Genomic DNA, 25,901 nt, shown 5'->3' with positions numbered 1-25,901 from the left:
CCTTCCTCTTGGAGACTCCTTGGTACGTTAAAAACCCAGTGAGTTCTACAGAAAGAAAGCCCTTTTAACATTGCTTACCTTAGCACTATTCCAAACAGGATGGATCTCACCTCTTAGGCATACCTTCAGGCAGACAGAGTTAGGAGGTGCCAGTCTGCATGAAGATGGGGGTCTCATTCCTTTTCCAGGACTTCACAGGGCAATTGAGTTAGTTCAGGTGGACTGTCTAACTGTGAGGCATGGGTGGAAATACTGGAAATTCAGTGTGTCCCTGAGAGGTCAGAGGACCAGCTATCACTGAAGGCTGGAAAAGAGGGATGATGGTGGGCAGCTCAGATTAGCTGGGGCCATCCCCCGCAACCTGGGTGGGAATGATTCAAGCAGTAATCTTTGATCCTGTCCAGAGATGGACCATGAGCATCACAACCCCTTCTGAGGCCGATTCGCCGCTCTGTTTATCATAGAGACCACACCACAGAAGAGATCCCCCACACTCTGTGCTCATCCCTTTCAAGCTGTCTTTGTTCACGGAGGCCTTGAAACCTGGAGCCCTGTGTTCTGTTAGTTATAGATAACAGAAAAACTCATAACTCAACTCTGCTCCCTATCTGTGTGGGCTCCAGCCTCAACCTCTCAGCTGCCTAGATTCAAGTCTCCAAAGGGGACAAAAATGTTTCCTCCCGAGAAACTCAATAAAAAATGCCAGGGTAACCCTGGCCAGAGTGGCTCAGTTGGTTGGAGCATCGTCCTATATAGCAAAGCATTGTGGGTTCAATTCCCAGTCAGGGCACATACCTAGGTTGCAGGTTCCATCCCCAACCCCAATCAGTGTGCATGCAGAAGGCAACCAATCATGTTTCTCACACATCAATCTTTCTCTCCCCTCCTTTCTCTCCCCCACTCTCCACAAACATGTCTTTAGGTGAGGATTAAAAAATAAATAAATAAATATATAATCCCAAGGCTCACTCTTACTGGATCAACTAGGTCATGTGTCAGCTTCCATCCAATCAGTAGTATGGACAGATGGCATCAGGGCATTGATTGGCCAGGACCAAGTCACATGCTCTGCCCTCCTCTCTGCTTTGATTGAGAGTGGGGTAGGGGAAGTTCTCCTGAAGGAAAACTGGATACTGTTTCAGGGGATTATTGCCAAAGCAGGGTGAAGAGATGGCTGCTGGTGTCAAAAACAACAGCTGTCTCCTGGTACCTTCTGGAATCCTCACCAGCAGCTCCTTCCTGCAAGGATGCATGGATGCAGGTGAAATGAGGTTGTTTCAAGTGACCACCTGGCACTTCATGTTGCTACGGACAGCAGACTTGACAGAGAGCCATGAGCACACGCACCCTCTAAGCGGGGTCCACTCACAGAATTCACACCAGCCACTGGTTGCTAGACTTTTCCCATAAATAATACCATTCACCCAGTACATAAGGTCAATGCCCCCAGGTGGTCTTAGAATGTTTCCTAATTTGAGCTTCCATCACCTCTGTTCTCAGATCAGACCCTGTGAGCATGGCCTGAGATCCCTTGTGGGTAGGGCCTGGGGACAACCTTGCCACATCCCTGGCTGGCCTGGTCTTGGGTTTGGGGTGAGGAAGAGATAAGCAACCACATGCAAAATTGGAGTATCCTGAGTAAAGCTGGGACCAGGGTTTCCACCCCCATGAAGCAACTTCCACCAGGAAGGGACCATGGAATGGCCTGCGTCCAGAACACAGGAGGCCACAGCAGATGCTGGTAGAAGCAGGTGGGTCATCGGGGCCTTGGGGAGACTAAGATATAGGACGCCTTTGGACCCTGTGCCAGCGCTGACAGCGGAGGAGAGGTGACAACAGACTCTGGCTCTCAGACCTGGGGTAGCCTGGCAGGAAGCTCAGAAAATGCCACGGAGTGCAGATTGGTGCCTCTGGCCACCAAAGCCAAACCCCAATTCAACCTGCAGCTGTATCAGGACAGTGGCCACCGTGAGGAGTCCTACAACAGGGCCCAGAAATGACTAAGAGATGAGCCTTCCTGAGGACAGTGCTTTGCACAGCAAGCTCTTTAATGGAGCTAAACAAGAGGAGCCCAGGGGGAAAACCCAGAGATGGCTGCTGACCTTGGAGGAGCCAACTGTGGTCTCCTAGCTCTGAGGAGGCCTGGGGTCTCCTAGGAAAAGGGTCGAGCCTTATTGGACCCTTAGATGCCCAAGACGGCTTGGGAAATGACCACTGGCTGTCATGTCTGACTGAGGTTTTAGCAACAGAGATGGAGGAAGATCTTGTTGTGAGGCAGTTGCGGGGTGGAGGGGGTGAACTGCCCCTGGGCCCAGGGCCCACTGAAGGGCTTTTTCCTGGACTGAGCAGAACTCAGGGGAGCCCCCTGTAGTTTCTCTATGGCCACGAGAGGGCGCCAATCTCTCACAAATCTTCCAATCTGTCCTTGCTGTCGGAGAAGACTTTAGAAGTAAGTAGGATGGAGGTGACTCTGGACCCTGAGGACAGGTTCCCAGGCAGTGTTTTATCATGTGATGTGCCAGGCTCAGGACAAGAGAAAAGGGCGTTCTGCTGGAGTCAGCAAGGGCTTTTCCAGGCCAAACTTTTGGTGGAGTGAAGGGGTGCTTGGACAAAGGGTACAACTGGGAGCTCAGTGCAGATGTGGGACTCCAAGAGAGGCAGCCCTGCACCCTGACTCATGCCTCATGCTATTGTTCTCATTGTGCAGAGGAACAAATGAAGACTCAGTAAGGTTCAGTTATTTGCCCCCTATTAACTGCCATGTCTGTGTATGGGGCAGCTTCTCACCTCTTTTCCGGGGAGTTGCAGAGCAGTAGCTCTGAGCAGAGCAGAGCCACAGCCTGAGGGAGCTGGGTTAGACCTGACCCCAGCTTTTCACATTGCCTGCTATGTGACCTTCCTAACCCCCTTCTTCTGCCTTAAGTGGCCCTGGGCTCTTAAGCTGGGGTTAGACCTGACCCCAGCTTTTCACATTGCCTGCTATGTGACCTTCCTAACCCCCTTCTTCTGCCTTAAGTGGCCCTGGGCTCCAGGCCTTAGGAACATCATCAAGACTGTACTGTCCTGGGCTCCAGGCCTTAGGAACATCATCAAGACTGTACTGTCCTGGGCAGCAGGACAGAGAGCAGCTGGCCAGTCTTACTTTGAAAAGTCAGCAGCCCAGCCTGTGCAAGGCTGTAAGGTGGTCACACAATGTCCCTCCTACATTGCCTTTATCTAACCCTGACCCTGGCAGCAGTTTGGGAACAATTCAATGGGAGAATAGGCATTCTGGGGCCTGAGTGGCCCAGTGAGGAGAGCTGAGCTCTAGCCCCTGTGAAGGGGTGAGGGGCCTTCCCAGAATTTGGGCATCTGGAGAAACCACAAATGTAGTGGAGACAGGTGTGGAATGGTCGTGCATGGTATCCCACCAGTCATGTCATGATGAGGAGGGCTTGACTTTCTTGATCTTTTATCTCTGGAGCCTATTATAGTGTCTAGCACAGAAAGCATCAGGTATGTATTTAAACTAATGAATGAATGAATGAATGAACAAATGAATGGAATTGACAGAATACTTACCATGTGGAGGAGAAAGTGTTTAATAAGAAGTGGCCCCTAGCCCAGCTGGTCAGTCTTACCTTGAAAAGTCAGAAGCCAATTGTCCCCAAAAGTGACTCCAGTGGTTGAATGAACCAAGAGGTCACCAGTTGGATTCCTAGTTAGGGAACATGCCCAGGCTGTGGGCTGGATCCCCAGTAGGGGGCGTGCAAAAGGAAGCTAATCAATGTTTCTCATTGATGTTCCTATCTCTTTGTCCCTCTCCATTCTTGTCTCTCTAAAATCAATGAAAACATTTAAAAAAAGAAAAAAAGTGGCCTAGCCGTATGGCTCAGTGGTTGAGCATTGACCTATGAACCAGATCATGGTTCAATACCTGGTCAGGGCACATGCCTGGGTTGCAGGCTCAAACCCCAGTGGAAGCAGCCAATCAATGATTCTCATCACTGGTTTCTATTTCTCCCTTCCTCTCTGAAATATATATATACTGTATATTACACTGAGTGGCTAGATTATTATGAACACCCTATCAGTACTTCATTGGGCCACCTTTTGCCTTCAATACTGCAGCGATTTTTCTTGGCATTAACTCCATGAGATGTTGAAAGGTGATGCGAGGAATCTGACACCATGCCTGATGAATAGCACTGTCCAGTTCTGTGAGATTTAATGGTTGTGGAACCAGCTGCCTGATGGCTCTTTTAACTTCGTCCCACAAATGCTCAATTGGATTGAGATCTGGTAATTGTGGGGGCCACCTAAGCAAGGTAAAGTCTCCCTCATGTTCTTGAAACCACTCCTGCACAATATGAACATGATGCATTGTCTTGTTGGAAGAAGCCATCTCCATTGGGATACGCCATCAAACATGATAGCGTGAACTTGATCAGCAACGATACTTAGGTATGTTGTGCTATTCAGATGTTATTCCACACGAATTAAAGGGCCCAAATAATGCCAGGAAAAATGCCCCAAACCATAAACACTGCCACCACCAGCTTGAAGGGTTGTACTCATGCATGTAGGGTGCATGCTTTCATGAAATTCTCACTCTGCCATCTGTATGATGCAACTGGAAATGTGATTCATCGGACCACGTGACTTTTTTCCAATGCTCGACTGTCCAATCCTTGTGTTCCTGTGCGAACTGGAGATGTTTTATCTTGGTAACTGCAGACAGCAAAGGTGTTCGAACAGACCTTTGGCTTCCATATCCCATACAATGCAGTGTATGGCTAATTTGCCTGCAAACATCAGGTGGTCATAATAATCTCCCCACTCTGTGTGTGTGTATATGTGTGTGTGTGAGTGTGTGTGTGTGTGTGTGTGTGTGTGTGTGTTTATTTTATTTTTCTTTAAAGAAGTAGCCCTTGACCTCAGTGGGCTAAAACACCCAAGCAGGTAAATATATAAGCTCACATTGTGAGAACTGCTCTGCAACGGAGGGCCAGAAATGGGAAGGGCCTTGTTACTCTGGGGACCAAGGAAGGCGTCTGGAAAAATAACGTTGGCACTGAGACCTAACATGGAGTGAGTCATGAGAAGTCTGGAAGTCAGACATACCTGTAGCAGGAACAAGTGCAAAGGCTATAAAGGAGGACCAAGGTTGCTGTGGACATAAGAGGCTGATTTGGCTGGTGAGCAAGGGAGGTGAGGCACAGGATAGTCAAGAGCGAGAGGAGGTCCTGGTCTCAGTTTTTCTATATTAGGAGGGGCAGTGCCCAGCTTGGTATGGTCCCTGGTGTGTGACTTGAGCCTTGTCTCTTCTCGCTGTGCCCTCGCACTGGGTTGCCTAATTCACACCTAGGCCTGTTACTCTGGTGCAGTCCTGGTCTCTCTCCTGACCCCCAGACCTTCATCTCTGCCCCCCTTCCTTGTGGTAAATGGCTCCTTCTTGTGCTCAAGGGCTCAGGCCAAAGCCTGGGGATCCTCCATGGGAAGGGCTCCAACATCCAATCCATCTCTGAATCATGATGCTTTACCCTAGATGTCTTAAGTGTGCCTGTTTCTCTCCCTTCCAGCATCTCCCCTTAACCCAGGCCCCAGTGTGAGGTGTGGATGAAATACCCCCTCCCCCCTTCAATGTCTCCTCCTATTGTAAGAGGCTGGAGACCCAGAGACTCTTGTGACAAAGCAGTGTGCCCCCATTCCAAGGTGAGAAAAGGACCCCCCACATAGCCAGTGTTAGAAGGGGCAGGGTGGGTAGGGAGGGTACATGACTTTTCAGTCCCCCACCCATCTTTGTCCACACCTAGCCCTACAAAATCTGAACTCCAGGCTAAGGGGGGGGGGGGGGGGGCCCGCGGGGAGTAGTCATGTACCCCACCCTCAACCCCACTTTTTTAAAAAATGTATTTTATTGAGGTAGAGTTAGAAACATCAATGAGAGAAACATCAATCAGCTGCCTCCTTGCTTCCTGCACACCCCCTACTGGGGATGTGCCTACAACCAAGGTACATGCCCTTAACCAGAATCGAACCTGGGACCCCTCAGTCTGCAGGCCAACGCTCTATCCATTGAGCCAAACTGGTTAGGGCAAATCGTGCTTTTCTTTCACCCAAAACAAGTATTTCACTTGTAACCCAGAGATGTTTAAGACTATTCAGGAGAGACAAAGGAGGCACAGATGAAATCAGGATTAGTATATTTAGATCTGGCAATGTCCTGCAGCCTCCACCCTATCCCCTGTATCTCCACAGCTGGGTTGTCAAAACCTCCCTCACTGGATTACAGGAGACTTCTGTCCCTAAAGCTCACGTGGACCCCAGCCTAGGAAACAGGCCCCAGAAGATTCTTGGTGGGCTCCTAACCATCACCTTTCCTCCGAGGCCTGGAACTTGAGATCGCACACCTCCTCCAGTTAGTCAAAACTGGCCCACCTATCATTTTCAGCTATGCTCACAGGGCAGGATGGCCTGCCAGACTAACCAAGGAACTCATTTCTGTAGGCCAGAGCTTACAGAATGAGGACAAGGTGCATCACTGCCCTGGAAATTAAATCCTAAGGGACAAGGTGCCACCTACCACCACTAGGGGGAGCCGCTCAGCTAACAAATCCAATAAGGCCTATTCAGGGGAAGGCCAGCTGTCTCACTGGAAGAGTGCATCCAGAATGGTAGCTACACTGCTGTGCAGCCAGGTCTGTGCCTGTCTGAGGCCCTAGACATCTTCCAGGGCACACAGGTTCACTTAGCATCCAATAATGTGGTCCCAGGAAAAGGGTTTTGTTATCACCAGGAGACAAACCTGGTAAGCAGCTCCCCTCAGCTCCTCAGTCCAGCGCCCCCAAGACACCGATGCCCAGACTTCAACCCCTATCCCTCCCCAATCAAGAGCTGGAGCTGAGTTCAAGATCATCTCCCATCTCTTTGTCCCTCCCCAGATTTCAAGAAACCAAAACAAGAAAAAACAGGCTTGAGACAGAGCTTTGTTAGAACAACTCAGCAAAATAAAATTCCCGTTTATTGTGGACAACATTGTTTCACACATACATCAAACAGGCCAAAAAAAATAAACAGCAATTTCATAGACAAAAAAAGGGAAAAAAGAAACTTTTATCTTTGGCCTTTTTAACCATCTCATACAAACCAACTACTTATAGTACAGCTAAGTACATACACAAAGTTACTGGAATGCTCGGAATAAGATTGTTTTTTTGTTGTTGTTTTTGCTTTTTTTACAAGGTTTTTTTTCTCCTTTGAGATTATAATGAACATGGTCACACCACAAGTAAAGTCAGAAGTAGGACAGAGAATGCTCCAAAGGCTGGTTTGGTCATCCCAAGATCATTAAAAATGGCTGACCCCTAACAATATGTACAAAAATATAAAATGTAAATAAAAAATACAAACAAATTTTCCTTTTTAAAGTACTTTTAAGAAAAAAAGCAGGGCCTTGGAAGTTTTGGTTCTTTTTTCTCCCCTGTTGCAAATTCACGTTGTGGTTTTGGTTGGGCGGTGAAGAGCGCGTGTCATCTGCAGGTGGCGCTGCCCGCGGTGGGTGGGGGCAGGCGGGCGGGAGTCTCTACTCGAAGGTGACCACGTTTAGATTCTGAGACGGGAAGTGGAGGGTGAATAGGTCACGGAGGCCTTAACTTTTCCTTTTTTTGCTGTCTAGTCATCCTCATCAGTCTTCTGCTTCTTGGTGTCAACGTCGTCATCCTGAGCAGGAAAAACATTGTTAAGGTCCGTTTCAACCCACTGGGCCCACCCACCAACTGCCTCCGCTCCTGCTGATAGTTCCAGATGCCTTTAGAGCAACTCAGAAACACCCAGCACCAAATACAATCGAGTTCCCTCACCCCAACCCTGTCCTCAAAAGCCAGAACCCACCTCATCATCTTCAGCTGCCCGTTTGCCTGTAGCTGCCTCAGCCTCCTCATCTTCATCTCCATCCTCTTCTTCACCTGGACAATCAAACCCCCGGTGAACCACAACCCTTCAGAAACCAACCAACCAGGGAAGGTCTTGGCTCCCTTCCACCCAGTGGGACCCAAAACTTAGGGGAAAGCAGCAGGAAAAATGGAAAACTAGACTGCATTCCTTAAGGACTCTCCCAGTAACAGATTTCCCAGGTGTAGTGTCCCAGCTGCCTGAGAGAGCAGCTGGAGTACCCATACTACCCATGCAGGCACTTGTCTTCAGATGTGAGAGGACCCAGAGGTGCAAGTGCAAGCAGATGCACCTAGAGGCCAGACCCACACAGATCAGTGGGTGGAGGGGAACTCTCCATCGGGTGAGACAGTTTGAGGCACAGCTTTAATCTAAAACAAGGCAGGCCCTCACCCCACAGGCACGAATCCAGTTGTAGGTAGTACATTGGCCCCCACTCTGGGAGCCAACTCCTCCCCCTGTGACAGAAACCAGGGAAAGGTACCCCCAGAAGAGGAGGCAGACAAGGCTACTCACCATCACCTTCCTCTTCCTCTTCCTCCTCCTCCCCTCCTTCTTCCTCTTCTTCATCTACCTCATTGTCAGCCTCCTGCTCCCCATTTTCCTCATTCTCCTCGACAGAAAACATACCAGGTTATTACCTAGGACAGAGCATCACTGCTGCCCCAAACCCTGCCCAATACACTTCTACCCCTGAAGAGACACCAGGTGACTTGACACAACACTGTCCAGCCTCCTCCCCGACTCTGGACTAAGCCCAGGAAGAGAACTTTCCCGCCAGGAGCAGCTAGGGGGTATTGAGAGTGGTGGGCACTCACAGCATTTCCATTCGCAGGTGCATCTCTTCCGTTCTCTGCCTCCTCCACAACTTCCTTCTTCTCTTTTAAGTCCTTCAAAGAGGAAGAAGGAAAAGTCTTTTAATGGGCCCTAGACTTCAGGTATTACAGTGCTAATTGGATGCCCAAGTTAAAAGCGCCGCACTTAACACATGGACCCAGCGGAAGAAAAGACCACAAATACAGTCTGTCTGTGGTCAGGTTGTCGTCCGATTTTTCAGTCCTTGAGAAACACTTAAAATGCCATGTGGCACCACAGCCCCAAACCCGTCTGACTGGGTGGACTAGCCCAGGGAACTCACACGCCCTCATCAGACTTGTTTCCAGCCAGAGGAAGCTCCGCCTCTCCCAAGTCCTTCTGGGAAGGCAGCAGGTATGCACCATAAATAAGGCAGAGGGAGGACCCTAACACTTCGGGAGTTCCGGGGGTGGACTAACCCAGGAAGGGAAGGAGCTAACAGGCAGAACTGAGGAGGCCGCCTCGCAGCCAGAGTCCTTGCAGTAGAGCTCCAGCCCTAAGCCGCCAGTCTAGGACCTGGCAAGCTCAGGCCTTTGAAAAAACCCAAATTCCACCGAGCTCCCTATATCTGACAGCTATCCCAGGGGGCCGCAGATCGTTGTCTGGAAACGGGTTTGGGCTAAGGTAACCAGTGCCTAGGCCCCAAATGCCTCTAGCCACCCCGAACACCTCAGGGGAGCGAGACGGCCGGCATTCCAAAGGGCAGTGCCGCTGCGGACGCCCTGAAGCCCCGTAATTTTTTCCATATAGTGCGGCTGGGCCAACCGCCAACAGACAGGCATCGAGCTGCCCCGGGCGACGTCCAGAAAGTGGCCTCGGGGCACCTGTCGGCCCGGTTTGCCCCGGCCCGCCCCACTCCGACCCGGCTGGGCGCTGCCCACTCCCGCCCCCTGGCGGCTGAAGCCCTAGGGAACGAGTGGGGGCGGGGAGGCCGCACTGCGCAGGCGCGCAGCCCCCGCCCGGCGAGCTTTGCGCGCGGGCTCCGCACGCACCGCGCGCGCAGAGCACGTGGCCCGGGGCCGCCGAGTGTGCCCCTGACCCTGGAGACGCGTCGCCGGCGGGCTGCGCTGGCCCCGCCGCGCGCTTGAGGTGTGCACCAATCTTTCCGGGCTCCGGACGACTGCGCAACACCCCGCCCCGCAGAACTAGAAACGCGGGGTTTTGCGCCTCTGCATTTGGCGGGCAAAGTCCCGCGGGAGGCCGCCCCAAAGTGTGCCGGGCTTTTTCGGTATCGCAGCCCCGAGGCCGTCAGGGCCGCGCTCCACCCGGCTATTAAATGCCTCTGGTGGGAAACCACCCTGGGCGAAAGCAAGCGCGTACGCCCGCACGGCGGAGGGACAACCTTCCCATCTAAACCAGGCTCCGGCTGTGCCCAGAGCGGGTCGGAGGGAGCCTCTTCAGAAAGCCGGTCGCAAGCCTGCGTCTGCCTGGAGAGTCTCCCCTGGGGAGAGCCAGAGGTGACGCCAGGGGCAGTAGGGTTAAGGAGACGCCAAGGTGACTCGGGGCCGTTAGAGACGAGGCCCAGCGCCGAGGGCTAAAAAACCTGGTCCGCTTTAAAGGGTCGCGCTCCCGCCAACGGCGGAGACACTCCCGGGGCCGGCAAGGGACCGACGCGGCGCGCACAAGCCCCGCTGCGCCAAGCGCGCAGGACCTCAAAACCGAGGCGGCAATGATCCCGCAGCACAGGATCCCGACCACCCTGGCGCCCCTCACGACCCCACAGCGGGCTACCTGCGGCCGCAGCTTTTGTTCGGCCGCGTCGCCCCGGGAGGAGCTGCGCGCACGGTCTCTCCCGGCAGCCGCGGGGGGCGCCCATAGTCGCCCCGGGGCGCAGCTCCTTCACTTTCTGTTTCCTCCCTCCGGCGCGTGGGCTTCTCCTCCAAGCCCGGCTCCGCTGGTGTACGAAAACCGGGAGGCTCCCGGCGCACTGGCCCCGGGAGGACGTCCACCCCCGCCTCCCCACACCTAGGGAGGATAAGACCGAACATCTCCGCGGAGAAAACTGACGTCGCGGACGGCCCGCCTCCCACTCCGCTTATCAGAGCTCTGCGCAGATAAGCCTCGGACCCGCTGCATGGCGCGAAACGAGGCAACCTCACGCCAAACAAAGAGCAGCGCCGCCGGCGGGCGCTCACCGCGGAGCGGCCACTTCCCGCGGCCAGCCCGCATACGCGCCCCCCCCAACGCTTCCGATTCCAAACGCACAGGAGTTTCAAAGTTATTTCCGTGCGCCCGCCTGGCCGGCGACCCCCTGGCTGGGCCCCTCTCCTCCCGCCACTGCTCGGGAGAGTCCAGCAAGTTTCCAGAGCCGAGGAGCAGTCTTTCCTCGCGCCCCTCAGCCTCCGCTCCCGCCCTCCCCGAGTCTCCGAGGGTGGCCCGCCCGCTCCACGACCGGCATCACGTCTGCCCGCAGCACTTCCCGCCCCCTCCCCCGCACACAAAGAGTGGGCTGCCTCGAGGGCCTAGGCCGAGCTAGCTCTCCGCGGGAGACAGCAACAGCGGGTTCAGGAAAGCCCAACCGCCGCGCGCCAAGAACAGCTCCGGCGACAACAGCGCGCCAACCCCGAAGGGGCGGGCGGCGGCGTCCAGCTCACCTTGGTGGTGATCTCGGAGCTGGTGTCCACGGCCGTGTCTGACATGGTGGGGCACGCCGGTGATCCTGTGCAGAGGATTTTTTTAAAAAAACGGGAGAGTTGGAGGACTCTGGCGAAGAAGCTGCCGGAGTCCGCGGCGGGGGAGGAGGCGCGCGGAGGAGGTGGATGCAGCGAGCGGAGAGGAAGCCACAGGAACAATGCAAAGATGGCTTTTCGGAGCAGCCAGTGGGGGACTCACGCGGCGCCAGAACCTTTAATATAGATTAGTGGGCGGCGCCCGGCCTACCTTACCCAAATGCTATTGGTTAAGCTTAGGGAGCGGGCGCTCGCTCATTGGCTCCAATCTGAACAATGGGCAAGCGTGCTTAAAGCGGCAGTGCCTCGGTGCGTCCCGCGCTGCGCAATCGCGGGTCGCTCTGTCATTCAGGGCCTCAGTTTGCTGGGTCTCAGCGGCGCCGAGGCCGCGGGGGAAGGGCTCGCGCGCGCGAGCTCAGGGCGCGCGCTCCCGCCGCTGTTTTGCTGGAGCCGCCGACGCCAAAAGCCAAAGCGCGGCAAAGTTGCCCGCCCAGCCCCCCTTCACCCCTCCCCGCGGAAGGAGGGGGAGGGCAGAGGAGGTGGCGGCCTGCGCGAACGACGGCTGCCAGCGAGGGGGAGGGGAAGGCTGGGTGCTGGGCTGCGCTCACGCCGGGCGGTGCCTGCGCAGTGCCCGCAGAGATCCCTGCCCCACACGCCTGGGTACCTTCCACCAAGAATTGCTCCAGTGCAAGTGGGCATAGGTCTCACGACTAGCATTGAGGGCTGCGAGGCCCAGACCCGCGCACCTGGGCTGTCCGCACGACTCTCTTACTTGGTTCGCCCCCTCTGCCCAGCCGCGAGGGTTCCGAGTCTTTGGGGATGTCACCACCTTTATACCCACCACTTGCCCCTGCGTGCACCCCCAAAGACAGCCGATGAGCGGGCTCCACGCCAAGCACACACACTCGGTGTCCCATACATCGAAGGGCCCGGAGGACCGGTGCGGGCTACTACCCGACCTGGGCAGCCCACGGGCGTTGTCTCGGTTCGGGATAGCGCCTTCCCCGACGGTCACTGCCGTTGCGACAGCCTCGGGAAGCTTCCTTCCAGAGCCCCGCCACCTAGTCTCCAGGCTCCCCTCCCACTGAAGGGGCTGCGAGGAGCACATGAATGCGATGGAGTATAAGGGGGCAATAATCAGTTGGGTTAATACTTGGGGGGCTTTTTGAAGTTTGGGGCGCCCTGTAGGGGACCACGCGGAGCCCGGAGAAGGGAACCATCGAGACGCCACACTCAAAATGGCGTCGGGCTCCGCGAGCGTGGCGTGACGTGTCGACCCACCCCAAGCAGAGGATCGTAAACCCGTAAGCTGCTCCCTCTTTATCGCCACCGCACTTGGCTGCCGATTTAAGAAACCAGCTGTGTGGGAGGAAAGATTAGAAGAGGTGCAAGTACGATCCAGAAAAATATCTTTGCCACACACAACATGGCGACTGACAGGGTTCGTCCCTGTGCTGCCAGAAGGGGGCGCCCCACACGGAAGGCGGGACTCCGGAGGAACGAGCGCTCACTGGCTGAGAGTGGCGGGCGAACACAAAGTTGACGCTTTGCGTCCTTCCATTGGCGGGTTCCACTGTCCGTCTCCTGGGGCCGCCGATTTGGGAATGGAGAAAACCCGGAGTCTGGGATCGCAGGACAGGGAAGGTTGCCAAGGTCTGTGGAGCTGTAAGCCTGGCGCAGAGGAGAGACTGAGTCTCCTTCTTGGTTTTCCTAGGTCAGGGGCCAGCTGGCCCCACTTCCACCACGAAACCCACTGGCTGAGCTTACCCTGCACTCTGCCGGCTGCCCCCGGGCCTCCGACTCCGCTACCCGGCCGGGAAAAGGCCGGAATGCCTGGGCGCCGGCCGGCTCTGAGCCCGCTCCCCTTCTCCCTGTCCCGCACGGCCTCACCCCCATCACATCTGCCCGCCTGCTCGCTGTCCCGTGGGGCTTTCTCCACAGAATTAGGGGGGGCGAGGTCCGCCCTCCCTGTCCTTTGGCCGGTAGAAACGCGGGCTAGTTCTGGACCGGGAGAGGGAACCACACCACCTCCCGCTGCCCGGCGGACTGTCCCCTCCCGGCGGCGGAGGGAACGCTCGCCGCGTCTCCGCCCTGTCCAAGGCGTCCCGATGGCTGACGGTGGGGTTCTCTCAGGTGGGCGCGCGCCAATCCGAGGGACCACGAGTCCCCACTCTTGTTCGGTCCCCTGGGGACCACCGCCAGCCGTCTTTATTGAGGCGCGGGCCTGGGGCCACTCTTCGTCTCAGAGGAGAAAGGAAGTCCTTGGCCGTAGGCGCCACCACCCCCTCCTTTGTGCCATATTCATGGTCAATAGCACTGGAGAGCGCCTTCTACCTGGGACGCATCCATTTAGCTACTCTCTCTCGAGGGGATCGTGTAGTCCGAAAAACCTGATGCACCAAGAGCTTGGTCTGTGCCACATTTAAGCGTCTGAATCGTCTTCCCTGTCCGGTGGCCTTGGGCGGTTGTCTCCGTCTACAGCTGAAAACTGGCCACGATGACTGCTCTGAATTCTGGCTGTTATGGTGGGGATGGGAGTATCTAAGAGGAGCTGTATGGACGTGAATTTCCCTCAAAGAACTACTTTGCCTGACTTGTCTGCATCAAGTTGACTTTGGCTAGAAGTGAGGAGGGAAGGCTATGCCCACCTGGTTCTGGAACCAGCATTTACATTCACCAAGCACTCACTGAGCACCTGCTATGTGCATGGCAGTGAGCCTTTGGCTTTCAGCATTTTCCTTTATTCTCTGAACCTTGCAAGGTAGGTAGGAAAATTATAGGGTTGAATCGTAAGAAATTGATATTTTTGTAGGTCAAAACCAACTGAAAATGAGCACATATATAGATTCGGCCTCTAATATGATATCACTCTCTTAAAAAAATACATTTTATTGATTTTTTTAGAGAGAGGAACGAGAGGGATAGAGAGTTAGAAACATCGATGAGAGAGAAACATCTATCAGCTGCCTCCTGCACACCCCCTACTGGGGATGTGTCAGCAACCAAGGTACATGCCCTCCACCAGAATTGAACCTGGGACCTCTCAGTTCTCAGGCCAACGCTCTATCCACTGAGTCAAACCAGTCAGGGCTATCACTCTACTTTTAACAGATCAGAAAAGCAGATTAAAGGATTATAGCAAGGAACTATAATGGGGTTGAAGCTAAAATCCTAGAATGGCCGAAACCAGTTTGGCTCAGTGATAGAGCCTTCGTCTGTGAACTGAAAGGTCCCAGGTTCGACTTTGGTCAAGGGCAAGTACCTTGGTTGCTGGCACATCCCAGTAGGGTGTGTGCAGGAGGCAGCTGGTAGATGTTTCTAACTCTCTATCCCTCTCCCTTCCTCTCTGTAAAAAATAAAATACACTTAAAAAAAATAAATAAAATAAAATAAAATCCTAGAATGGAGGAATCCATGTGCTAGACGAGCCCTGGAGCTGGAGAAGCCTCCTTGGACGGTCTCCTCCTAGCCATAGGGGTGTGGCATTTGACTTAGGCTAACATGAGCCTTGTTCCTCCAGTGACAGGCAACTCCCCACTTTGTCATTGATCCATCTCTACCTTTGCTTCTTCTGTGGCCTTTCAGGCCATCCCCAAAACAAGTGGAATGCCCTGGTAGGCCACATTTTCCTGGCTAGGGTCTGTTTTCAGCCCCAAGTGCACTGGGTTTAGGTTAGAGCTTCTCTAAGCTAGCCACAAAATGGCCTCAGGCAAGTTTTGTATTTCGGGAATTTGCATAGGGACACCTCTCCAGTTGGAGCTCAGGCCTCCCTGTCCAGCCTGAGTCACACATCTATTTCACCTCCCTGGCCCTGTAGGCACTCAAGTTTGCAATACTTACTCCTAAGCCATTTCCAACCTATTCCTAAATGGTTGTCTGCTTGATTTCCAAAGAAACAGAATTTAAAGTGTCCTAGGTTCAAATCCCAGCCCTGCCACATGCTAGCTGTGTGAACTTGGGCAAATTACTTTCTCATTTCTAAAAGACTGAGACGACAATAATGGTTCCTACTTTCTAGGGGTATGGTTGGAACTGAAGGGGTTAATATCCAGAAAGTGCTTTAAAATAGTGTCTGGCACCTCCAGGACCCCATTTTCAGCTGCTGTCTGTACCTAAGAGGGTTCATTTCACAGTATTTGTAGAACCCTGGTCAAAGGAACAATGTCTTCAGCAAATTCTTCCCATATTCGGTGGGAAATGAAGGCACCAGCCTAGCTGTTTCTGGAAGCCTATGATTCGGTGCCTGCCACGCTTGGCAGCCCCTCTGGCCTCAGAGGAATGACAGAATCTGGGAGGCAGCCTGAATGGAGCAGGCCTCAAAAAATCCCGCCTTCCCACCCTTCAGAAACCAGGAGTTTCAGGCTGTGCTTTCCTTGCCCAGGCACAAGAGCTTGGGGAGCTGCCAGAGGCCTTTCAACTCTCCCGCCCTGCCAAGCCGGGCTTTTTTCAGAGCCACCCCCATACACCTCCTCCCTGTGCATCACGCCTGGGCCTGCCCGGTCTCCCGGGAAGCTGTGCCAGAGGCCCTGGTACCCACACAGGTCTGGCTGCCCCTGCTGGGCAGGGAGAGGGTGGGGGCATCTCCTGACATTCAGGGCCTGCCCCAAATCTAATGCCAAACTGGAGCCCAATTGGAGGCAGGGAAAGGAGCCTGGGGGAAGTGTGTGTACCGGCCCCTGAGCAGAGGTGCCACTTCTGGACTCCCTGCACACACGCCCCATGCCATATCCTCAGGAATCTTCTGCCTCCTCTTCCATTTCCTAGCCCCGTCCCCTTCCCTGCATCCATCTGAGTGTGGGTCTATTTGCATAGTTCAAACTCTGTGGGTGTTTTGCTTAAGCTCTGGTTACCCGTTCAGGAGTGCGTGGGCCAGGCAGCATGGTGGCAGGTGACGGTGCCAGTTGGGGGAGCACGTGCAGGCACACGCCCAGTCTCCTTGCCTGTGAGAGCAGTGTGCCCTAGGAAATGTTAAACACCTGTTTGTGACTGTCAAGAGGCATTTAACTGGGCACCTGCACATCTGTCACCTCCTGCCACCTGACCTCACAGGAGAACCCAAGAGACAGGCGCCTCAGTGGGCCCTCGCTGAGGATCTGTGTGCCCAGGTAAGCCTGAATTTGAGGTGAGGCAGGTTCTTTGATATCTCAGAGCTTCCTCTTTCCTCTGCTCTTTTAATCTCAAATGGGTCTTTTCTACCTTCTTGTCACACTAAGCAGAGAAGCCACCCCAGTCCTGTTTGGGGGGAGAAGCTGTAAGGGCAGGAGGACACATGCCCAACCAGGACTTACTCACTCTCACTCCAAAGGGGAGTACAGCCGGGTTGTTCCTGGAGGGAGAGCTCCCAGTGCTACAACCAGGAAACTCCCAGGCACTCTGTCCAGTCCTTAGTCACATGCTGGTAAGAATGGCATTCCTGAAGAAATCTACAGCCACCACCAAGGCTGTCACCTGTCACCTGTGACCCTCAGCCAAAGACAGCCTCTCACTTAGATTCTGCTTCTCTTTGCGGTGGAGAACCCAGGGTGGTGCAGGCAGCATTTGGTTTGCACAGGGCAGAGCAGAGGGATTGAAGGGCTTAGCAAAATCACAGAGCAAGCTGGCAGCACAGGCATGAGCGGCCCCACACCCTCCGGCGGCTCTCACCTGCCGTGTGTGGTGACACCTGCCACGTGCGGTGACGACTGTAAACATGGGAGTCTTAGTTTCTAGATCCAGGTGGGAGCAAGAGTCTCTAGAACTGGGGGAGGAGATCCCTTGGGCTCCTTTGAAAAACGTTCTCCCTCTAAGAGGTTTTCTGAGACGCTCACAGGGGGAAATAGTGTAGCTCTCAGTTGAATGATGTGATAGGAAAATCTCAAAATGGGATATAGAATTACCCATTCTATATCCAGGGACGTGTGAGCTCCATGCATTTAAAGCCTGAGAGGAGAACTCGAGTCCAGGTATCTCACTGATCTCAACGTGCTGCCTCGTGGCCGGCCAGGTCTTGATCGTGACCATTACTGGCTCTCGGCAGCTTTCCCTAGGCCACTCTTGCCACTAGGTGCTTTAAGAGTGTTACTTAAAAGCATGGGCCAGCCAAAACCTGTTTGGCTCAATGGATAGTGCATCGGTCTGCGGACGGAAAGGTCCCGGGTTTGATTCCAGTCAAGGGCATGTACCTTGGTTGCAGGCACATCCCCAGTAGGGGGTGTGCAGGAGGCAGCTGATCGATGATTCTCTCTCATTGATGTTTCTAACTCTCTATCACCCTCCTTTCCTCTCTGAAAAATTCAATAAAATATATATTTTTAAAAAACAAACAAACAAACAAAAACATGAGCCAAAGACCTCCCCATCCACTGGGCTGGTGGTAAGTCTCAGTTTTTCCACTTGCTGAATGGAGACAAGAATATGGCCCAGCTCCCAGGGAGAGAACAATATGGCTGCCTGTACCTGCTCTGTCCTGGGCTGCTCGTAGGGCCACAGCGCTCTGAGGTGCAAGACCTGGTTTTGAGATCCCCTCTTGGGCCACACGTGGTATGTTGGAGATTTCCTCAACTAAGATTGTCAGGATAATATATTCCCGAATGTTCTTCAGACATCACCACTACTATTAAATAAGGCTGAGTCTGGATTCAGGGGCTTTCATGGTGGAAGTAAAATGTGTTCTGAATACAGTACTTGCAGAAACATAAAAGGCCAATTAGAAAAGAATAATATTAATAAGTGAAACAGCTCAAATCAGGGAGGGACAAGCATTAAAAAATTTCCTTATTCCTAGCCGGTTTGGCTCAGTGATTAGAGCATTGGCCTGCTGACTGAAGGGTTCCAGGTTCAATTCCTGTCAAAGGCACATGCCTGGGTTGTGGGCTTAATCCCCAGTAGGGGGTGTGCAGGAGGCAGCCAATCAGTGATTCTCTCTCATCATTAATATTTTTCTCTCTTGTTCTCCCTCTCCCTTCCTCTTTGAAATCAATTTTTAATTTTTTTTATTTTATTTTTAATATCCTTAGCCTTGGCTGGTGTTATCCTCTGCACCAAAAGGTTGCTACTTTGATTCCGTCAGGGCCCATGCTCAGGAGGACTTGATCCCCAGTGGAGGGGAAGGAGATGTGTGTGCTGGAGGCAGCCAATCCATGTTCTGCTCTCACATCGATGTTTCTTTTTCTTTCTTTTTTTAAAAAAAAAATATTTTTATTGATTTCAGCGAGGAAGGGAGAGGGAGAGAGAGACAGAAATATTAATGATGAGAGAGAGTCATTGATTGGCTGCCTCCTGCACGCCCCCAACTGGGAATCAAAACTGAAACCAGGCATGTGCTTTTGACCGGAATCGAACCCAGGACCCTTCAGATGCTCTATCCACTGAGCCAAACTGCCTAGGGCTCATGTCAATGTTTCTCTTTCTTTCTCCCTCTCCCTTTCTTTCTCTAATAATAATAATTAAAAAAAAACAAAACAGGAAAACATCCTCAGCTGGGAACTCCAGCCTCTTTGGTGACTCAGCGCTTTCAGTTTCCTAGAACAGCGTTTTTCAACCGCTGTTCCGTGGCACACTAGTGTGCCGCGAGATGTTGCCTGGTGTGCCGTAGGTGCAGACAAGACAAGAATTTTATAATTTTTCACTATTTTGTTTACTTAATATTTCATAATAAAGTAATTATAAAATACTTTCTTTGTGTTTATTTGATTCCTATTCAAGAGAATTACTTTATATATAGTCAATAGAGGCACAGAGTTAAATTTTTTAACATTTTCTAATGGTGGTGTGCCTCGTGATTTTTTTCATGAAACAAGTGTGCCTTTGCCCAAAAAAGGTTGAAAAACACTGTCCTAGAATACTGTCACCTGGTAATAGTGGGGATCTCCATGCTTTCTCTCTTCCTCCTGGGGCCACCAGGAGTGGGATACCAGAGGCTTGTTTGATAGTGGTTCTAAGAAGTCCTTTCACTTTCCTACCTTGTTCCATCATCTGGGATTCTGGGGGTCGACAGACATGTAAGCACCCACCTCCCTGCAGACACTGTGAACTGGGGTGGCAAGGTCAGGCTGTGTCCTTGTATAAATGACTTCAATTGCTCTGAATTAAATGGAATTGGGCCTGATGTGCCACTGAGCCCCCATCAATGGTGTGGACACCTGCTCCAGGCCAGAGGAGCAGAGAAAAACTGAACACACTTCCAGCAGTTATGGCAAGTACCCCTGCTGATGGAGAGCATAGGCAGGAGCCTTATTCTACAAATGGAGACGCTGGGACCCCAAACAGGAGCCTGATTTGTCGGTAGAGTGGCCCCTGGCCAAGAATAGAGCCCCTTTGGCCCTGGATGCTCAGGCTCCATGCCACTGGGGCCCGGCTGACACCAGCTGTCCAGACCAGGGCAGACCAAAGAGGTCAGGGGTACTTCCTGGAGCAAGTCGGGCTTGAAGTGAGGTGGAAAGTAGGGGGAGAGCCTGGGCAGTTGCGGCATGGAAACAAGCCAGAGGTGTATGCATGAGCAAGAAAGTGGGGCAGGAGGGGCAGTGGGAAGAAGGCCCGTCTGAAGCCTGGCTTGCTCAATCACACAGAGGCATTCCAAGTGTGCACTTCTACCTTGGTGCATCGCTACCAGGCTGGGGCAGAAGTACCATCGCCACAACCCAGCACATTTCAATGCAAGAGGCAGAGAGGCCATGTGAGAATGGAGCAGCTCTTTACTGAGCAAACTTTTGGCCAGACATTGTTCGGAGTTCTAGACACACATTAACTCACTGAATCCTATGAGGCTTGCTGTTAACCCCACTTACTAAAGGGGAAACTGAGGCACAAAGAAGGCAGAGCTGGGATTTGAAACCAGCAGCCTGACTCCAGAGCCCCATACCACCTGCAGTTGTAGGTGCAGCTTCAGTTTTCAAAGGGAAAAGTCCTAGGTCAGAAGGAATTTATTTTTACCAACTGAGGCCCTCGTCTCCTAGCAAATGCATCTCATGTTGGGGTGGGGGAGTGGGATGGGGCTGGGTGTGGGGGGCAGAGAAGGCTTTCCATATAGGTGGCTTCTGATTGTGAGACAAGATTTTTCCGGTGGGACCTGGTGACTTGGGGAGAAGGGCATTTTGCAACTGTTTGTTGCCAAGGGCTCAGCAGGAAGTTAGCCATGAGCTCCCAGGGTGTTCTATTGTGCTTTTCCATGGCATCAGAAGACAATTGGTAACATCTGCCGTGGCTGTTTCTCTAGCTACCAGTTACCACAGCCTGGCTCTGGGCTGGGGTACAGTGTTGCTCAAGGTCCCTTTCAGAGCGACCCACAGGACCAATCTCTCCGGGCCTCAGAAATCAGGCAAGATTGCCTGGTGGTCAGGGGCACAAACGCTGGGTTCCCCCTCCTGTCCTGTGAAGGCATCATGTCACGCCTGCATCTGTGACTCCGAGTGTGCGCGTTGGGCAAGATTAACCCCAGTGAACTTCAGTTTTTTGGTTTTTGGTTTGTTTTGTTTTGTTTTTAAACATTTTATTGATTTTTTTACAAAGAGGAAGGGAGAGGGATAGAAAGAAACATCGATGAGAGAGGAACATCTATCACCTGCCTCCTGCACACACCCCACTGGGGATGTGCTCGCAACCAAGGTACATGCCCTTGACCGGAATCGAACCTGGGACCTTTCAGTCCGCAGGCCTACGCTCTATCCATTGAACCAAACCGGTTTCAGCCGAACTTCAGTTTTTTCACCTGCAAAATGAGACTAGAAGCCTTCTAAGACTTCTCTCAACTCATTCATTCCATTTTTGTTTACACACCCTCTGTGTCTTGTAACTAGTCACATTTCCCTCCCCATCTGGGTGCCCACCTGGAAGGCACTTCTGGGTTCCAGAACCACCTCAGGTGGGTGGGACTAACCCTAAACTGGCTTCCTCCCATTCCTATTCTCCTTTCCCTTAGTCCAACTTCTTCAGTGACTTTTCTTTTTTCCTATTGGCCTTTAAGTATTTCTAGAAACTTTAGAACTGAGGCCTCAAATAATTAAAATGGTAATTAGTTAAAGAGCTAGGTGGAGCCTTTTTTTATTTTACCTAAAGCACTGCCTCACAGGTTGTGTCATTTAAGCTTCACACTAATCCAGGTAGGGGCCTCATTTTACAGGAGAGGAAACTCGGCTCCCAGAGCAAGCTGGTAGATGGAGACAGGTCACCCCATGCTACCGCCCCAGCCGCCCAGCACTGGCCTCCCCTTGCCACTGGCCTGGCTCCGTGAGTGGCTGCCCCCCTCTCAGCCACGTGGGCCTGGAGCTGAGTTGGAGTCGAGTGGAGAGAGCTGAATGGCTCTGCAGAATGTGGGAGCATTTGAGCCTTGCCAGGACACTGGCAGGAGTCATTCGGTTGACATCTCAGTGACAAAGCAACCCACAACTTAGAAACTTGTTGGTAAGTTTTATTATTATTAGTTGGTGGTAAATTCCCTTCTTGGCACACAAAGCTCATGATTTGTTGCCTTTCAAGAAACTGTGGCAGTGCTGTTGGTGGTAATTGCTCTGAGGCCACCCAGCTCTGCCCTCAAGGCTCTTGTTCCTGCCCTCAGTCCCCATGTATCCAAACTGTGGGGAAGTCATTCAGGAGCCAGACCACCTTTCTTCTCTGGAACCACCTTTTTCCAGTTCGTCCATATCCCGATTATGGGTGTGCACCTGCGTTGGAAGTATGACAATGAACACATATCCATATCAGGGACATGTTTTGTGAGTGGGGGCCGGATGTGTCTTCGTGCATGTTGGCAGACCAACAAGCACCCTTCCCGTCCAGGGGCTGGGGTACGAACCTTCCCGGCAGGCACATGGGTGTTTGCTTCATTCTCCTTTATACTTTTATGGTTGTTTTTTTAAAAAAACCTTCCCAAATGTAAGCTCACACACACAGTTTCCCTGCCCTGCTCAACACCCAAGGGAGAGGCAGGCACAGTCAGGAAGGTCCACAGTAAGTGTGGCAAGGGTCACAGAAGCAGGAACCAGAGGAGAGAGACAGCTCCCCCAGAGCAGTTAGGGAAGGCATCCTCTGAGCGGGTACTTCAAAGAGGAGGAGATCTTTCCCTGCTGATCGCTCCTCCCTGTCCCCATCCCCTTTCCTCAGGCTGAGCCCGTCGTCCTCCCGTGGCTCCTGGCTTTGCTGTATCCATCTCTCCTCTTCCCCTCACTGTGTCTCTGGTACATATCTCCATGGTGCCTCCGTTTTTTGACCAAAACAACAACAAAAATAAGAAGTCAAACAGCAAAAAATGTAGCTTATCTACGTGGTAATGAAACTTTAGTTCCAGTAGAAACATTTCATTTGGCCCAGTCTTTTTCTAAATGTTTTTGAGACACCTAAACCTAAGAACAGAAAGAGGTGATGAAGGTAACCCAGAACCACATCCCAGCCTGGGAGGCGTGATTCCTCGATATGCTCCCTTCGGGGCCACCTGGTCTCAGCCTGAACACCTACCTGCACACGCAGGTGATCACACAAGCCTGCAGGGACACCCTTGCACCCAGCCTGCCTAGTCCTCCTCTCTTGGGAGAAGGAGGAAGAGTGACATTACAGGGATGACCCCCAGCCTGCCTCCCCCATGGGCCATAAGCCTTGCCTCCTGCTGAGCTCCCTCCCTGTGCCTCTCCCCTGCCTGGAACTGGGGACACCCTGGGCTGGGGACCAGCAGGCCCACGAGCTCTGCCTTTTCTTCACTGTGTGGTCTTAGAAAAATCGGTGACTTCTCTAAGCCTTGTTTCCTTTTGTAAAGGTAGGAAGGGAATGAGGAAGAAGTTACAGTTTGTAAACTTTCAACTGCTCTGCAGATGATATTCATTATGATGAGACCATTTGAGGGCAATTAGCAGCCATCAAGATTAAAGAACAATGCAGGGGTATGGCACATACAGGTATATATGCTAGAGAGGCCCCCCAGGAGAGCACTGTGGGCAAAATCCTCTCATGGCTTCCATTTGGGGAGTATCTATGCTCATTCTCAAACAAGATAAACTGCCTCTAATCCTTAAAGCAGCCTAGGGAAGGAAGGGGAGATCAGCCCCACGTGACCATGAGGACCTGTTGGCTAAGTCCCGGGATTGGCAAACTGCGGCTCACAAGGCACATGCGGCTCTTTGGCCCCTTGAGTGTGGCTCTTCTACAAAATACCATGGCCTGAGAGAGTCTATTTTGAAGAAGTGGCGTTAGAAGAAGTTTAAGTTTTAAAAATTTGGCTCTCAAAAGAAATTTCATTCGTTTTACTGTTGATATTTGGCTCTGTTGACTAATGAGTTTGCCGACCACTGGCTTAGTCGGGTCTTAGACATCAGGCTGGGTCCAGAATGTGGGTCTTCTGGCAGCAAAATGTGGATGCTCCTACTCTGCAGCTGCAGTGGGACAGATTTCAAGTCAGAGATCTGAGCAGACGTGAGTCACGGGAATTGATGAAGATAAGTCACGTTTGCTATGGGGGAAGGACATTCATTCATTCATTCACCCATTCACTTATTCATTCATCAATACCTGCTTCTGAACACCTATATCCTGTTAAGTCAATGAAAACAAGGAGGGGGAGTCATTGAAGGGAAGTGTGTGGGCTCCTAAGGGGTTATTCCTCGGTCCTCATTAGTGCTAAAGCCAAGACCCAGCCCGAGGCTGGCAGGGACCAGTCCCAGTCAGTTAGCAGGAGCCTTCTATGCATGGGTAGAGCCTCTGTTTTTCATCAAGACCAGTTAAGTGGACCCAAGAGCCTTTATTGAGGGGGGGCAGGAAAGCACAGAAGGAGGAGGAAAGAAGATGAGTGGGCCTCCCTCCAGTCACTCAAAGTGCCCAGGGGCCTGCCAGGGCGGGCCAAGTTGGCGGAAGCAGGGCCAGGAGCAGATCCAGGGCCACCAGGCCTGCATGTGGGAGGGGCTGGCGGATGGAGGCCAGCATGACCCAAGCGGGGAGCAGCATGCTTAATAGGATGATGGGGGCAGGTGGAAGGGCAACCAGGGCTACTCTAGGCACCAGTCTCCTGCTCCCCAGCCGAGAAACAGGCCAGTGGCTTGGGGCAGGGATGCTGCTGGCCTCTGGCAGGGATGCGGCTGTGGTGAATGAATCACTGGCTGGTGCCAGGAGCCTGCAGGCCTCAGCACTCATTCCCTGAGGACCAACTAATTCACTTGGAGTGAGGCCGGACCGCTAATGATGAGAGCAGCCTGCACAGGCCCTGTGGAGCTCCTTGCGCAGCTGACCACTGTACAACGGGTAGGGCAGCAGGGGATGTGAGGGCCCACCTGCCTTCAGGAGAGGCAGCAATGCCCCTGAGGGAGGGAAGACCCTACCTGGGGCCAGCTTAAGTCTGGGGGTGGAAAGGAGGCACAGACTTCCCCCAACCCCCCCAAAGCCACAAAGAGCCTACTTATAATGGGACAACAGGGAAGGGCATATGGGGGTGTGGACAGGGAGGACCAGCCTAGTCCTCCCCAAAGGGGGAAGTGTGACATTCCAGGGCTGAACCCCATCCTGTGCATGTCCCTAGGTTTAGTGAGTGACTTTCTGTTGGGCTCCAAACACCATCCCAAAGACTCAGCCAGGAAAGGTCTCAGCACAGGAATAATAGCCAACTGCATGCACTGTGTGCCCAGCCCCAAACCAGATCTCTGCGTGCTGCATGTGTCCTAGCATTCACCTGGGAGGCAGGGACTGTTAAGGGCGCCCATTTTATAGAGGGTAAAACTGAGACTCAGAAGGGTAGATACTCACCCTTAACTTGAAGGCAGCAGGTCTTGAATGACTCCCATGTGTGACCTCTGCTTGGCACAGCTCCAGGACTCTGGGCTTTTGTCCTTCAGAAACTGAAGGCCACACCAGTGGCTCAATGGGGCCAGAAGGGCTGGACACTGGTGAAAGGGGGGGATTGAAAGTCTTGCCTTTGGGTTCCTACCCTGTTTCCCCAAAAATAAGACAGTGTCTTATATTAATTTTTTCTCCCAAAGTTGTGCTAGGGAGAAAAAGATAAGATATCCTTATTTTCAGAGGATATCTTATCTTTCCATGTGCTAGGTCTTATTTTTGGAGGATGTCTTATTTTGGGGGAAACACGGTAGCTCCCATTTCAGTGTTGAGGGGGCCTTCTTCCAGGGGACAACACATTAACAGAGTTGGCCATTGGCCACTCTGTTATTTAGTGCCTACGAGGAGAAAAAAAGGAAGATATTGAATGAGTTCCATCCCTAAGGAGCTATGCATGGGAACGGTTGTAATCTAGCACGATGATTAAAATGATAACTGTGCTGGAGTGCTGGCAAAATGCAGAGGGAGCGTAGGAAAGCCTAAGTAAGGCCTAAAACAATCCTGGAAGGCTTCATGGATGAGGCAAGCCTGAGCTGAGGCTTGAGGGGTAGGTAAAGCCTGAGAGTTGGCCAGGCATGCAAGTGGGTGAGACAAATGTGACTTGTCTTCAAATGGGGACCCAAAAGGCTAACGACATAGAGAGCAAAGAATCAGAGAGGA

General features: G+C 52.6%; 1 protein-coding gene across 3 annotated transcripts; it reads right to left on the bottom strand.

Moving 5' to 3' along the window:
• Positions 1–6,967: 6,967 nt before the first annotated feature.
• PTMA (prothymosin alpha) lies at positions 6,968–11,623 on the bottom strand. Of its 3 annotated transcripts, none has more exons than XM_036420654.1 (5): positions 11,382–11,616; positions 8,751–8,822; positions 8,449–8,545; positions 7,873–7,946; positions 6,968–7,701 (listed from the first exon to the last, which is right to left on the bottom strand). In XM_036420654.1, the coding sequence occupies exons 1-5, from the start codon at positions 11,424–11,426 to the stop codon at positions 7,654–7,656; spliced, it is 336 nt and encodes a 111-aa protein (XP_036276547.1). In that variant the 5' UTR covers positions 11,427–11,616; the 3' UTR covers positions 6,968–7,653. The 3 variants fall into 3 exon arrangements, with proteins under 3 accessions (XP_036276547.1, XP_036276548.1, XP_036276549.1); XM_036420655.1 differs by having other exon boundaries at positions 8,449–8,542; positions 11,382–11,614; XM_036420656.2 differs by lacking the exon at positions 8,449–8,545 and having other exon boundaries at positions 11,382–11,623.
• Between the last annotated feature and the right edge of the window lie 14,278 nt (positions 11,624–25,901).

The sequence above is a fragment of the Pipistrellus kuhlii genome, unplaced genomic scaffold (genome assembly GCF_014108245.1).
Source record: "Pipistrellus kuhlii isolate mPipKuh1 unplaced genomic scaffold, mPipKuh1.p scaffold_m20_p_7, whole genome shotgun sequence".
Classification (NCBI taxonomy): domain Eukaryota; kingdom Metazoa; phylum Chordata; class Mammalia; order Chiroptera; family Vespertilionidae; genus Pipistrellus; species Pipistrellus kuhlii.
This window is presented reverse-complemented; position numbering and strand designations above follow the sequence as displayed.

What these genes read in the sequence shown, in the direction of transcription:
- PTMA (XM_036420654.1), bottom strand. Translation starts at nt 11,426, where the DNA reads ATGTCAGACACGGCCGTGGACACCAGCTCCGAGATCACCACCAAG. An exon ending in GCTCCGAGATCACCACCAAG is followed by an intron (nt 8,823 to 11,381) that starts GTGAGCTGGACG and finishes TCCTCTTTGAAG; the next exon opens with GACTTAAAAGAGAAGAAGGA. An exon ending in AGAGGAAGAGGAAGGTGATG is followed by an intron (nt 7,947 to 8,448) that starts GTGAGTAGCCTT and finishes TTGATTGTCCAG; the next exon opens with GTGAAGAAGAGGATGGAGAT.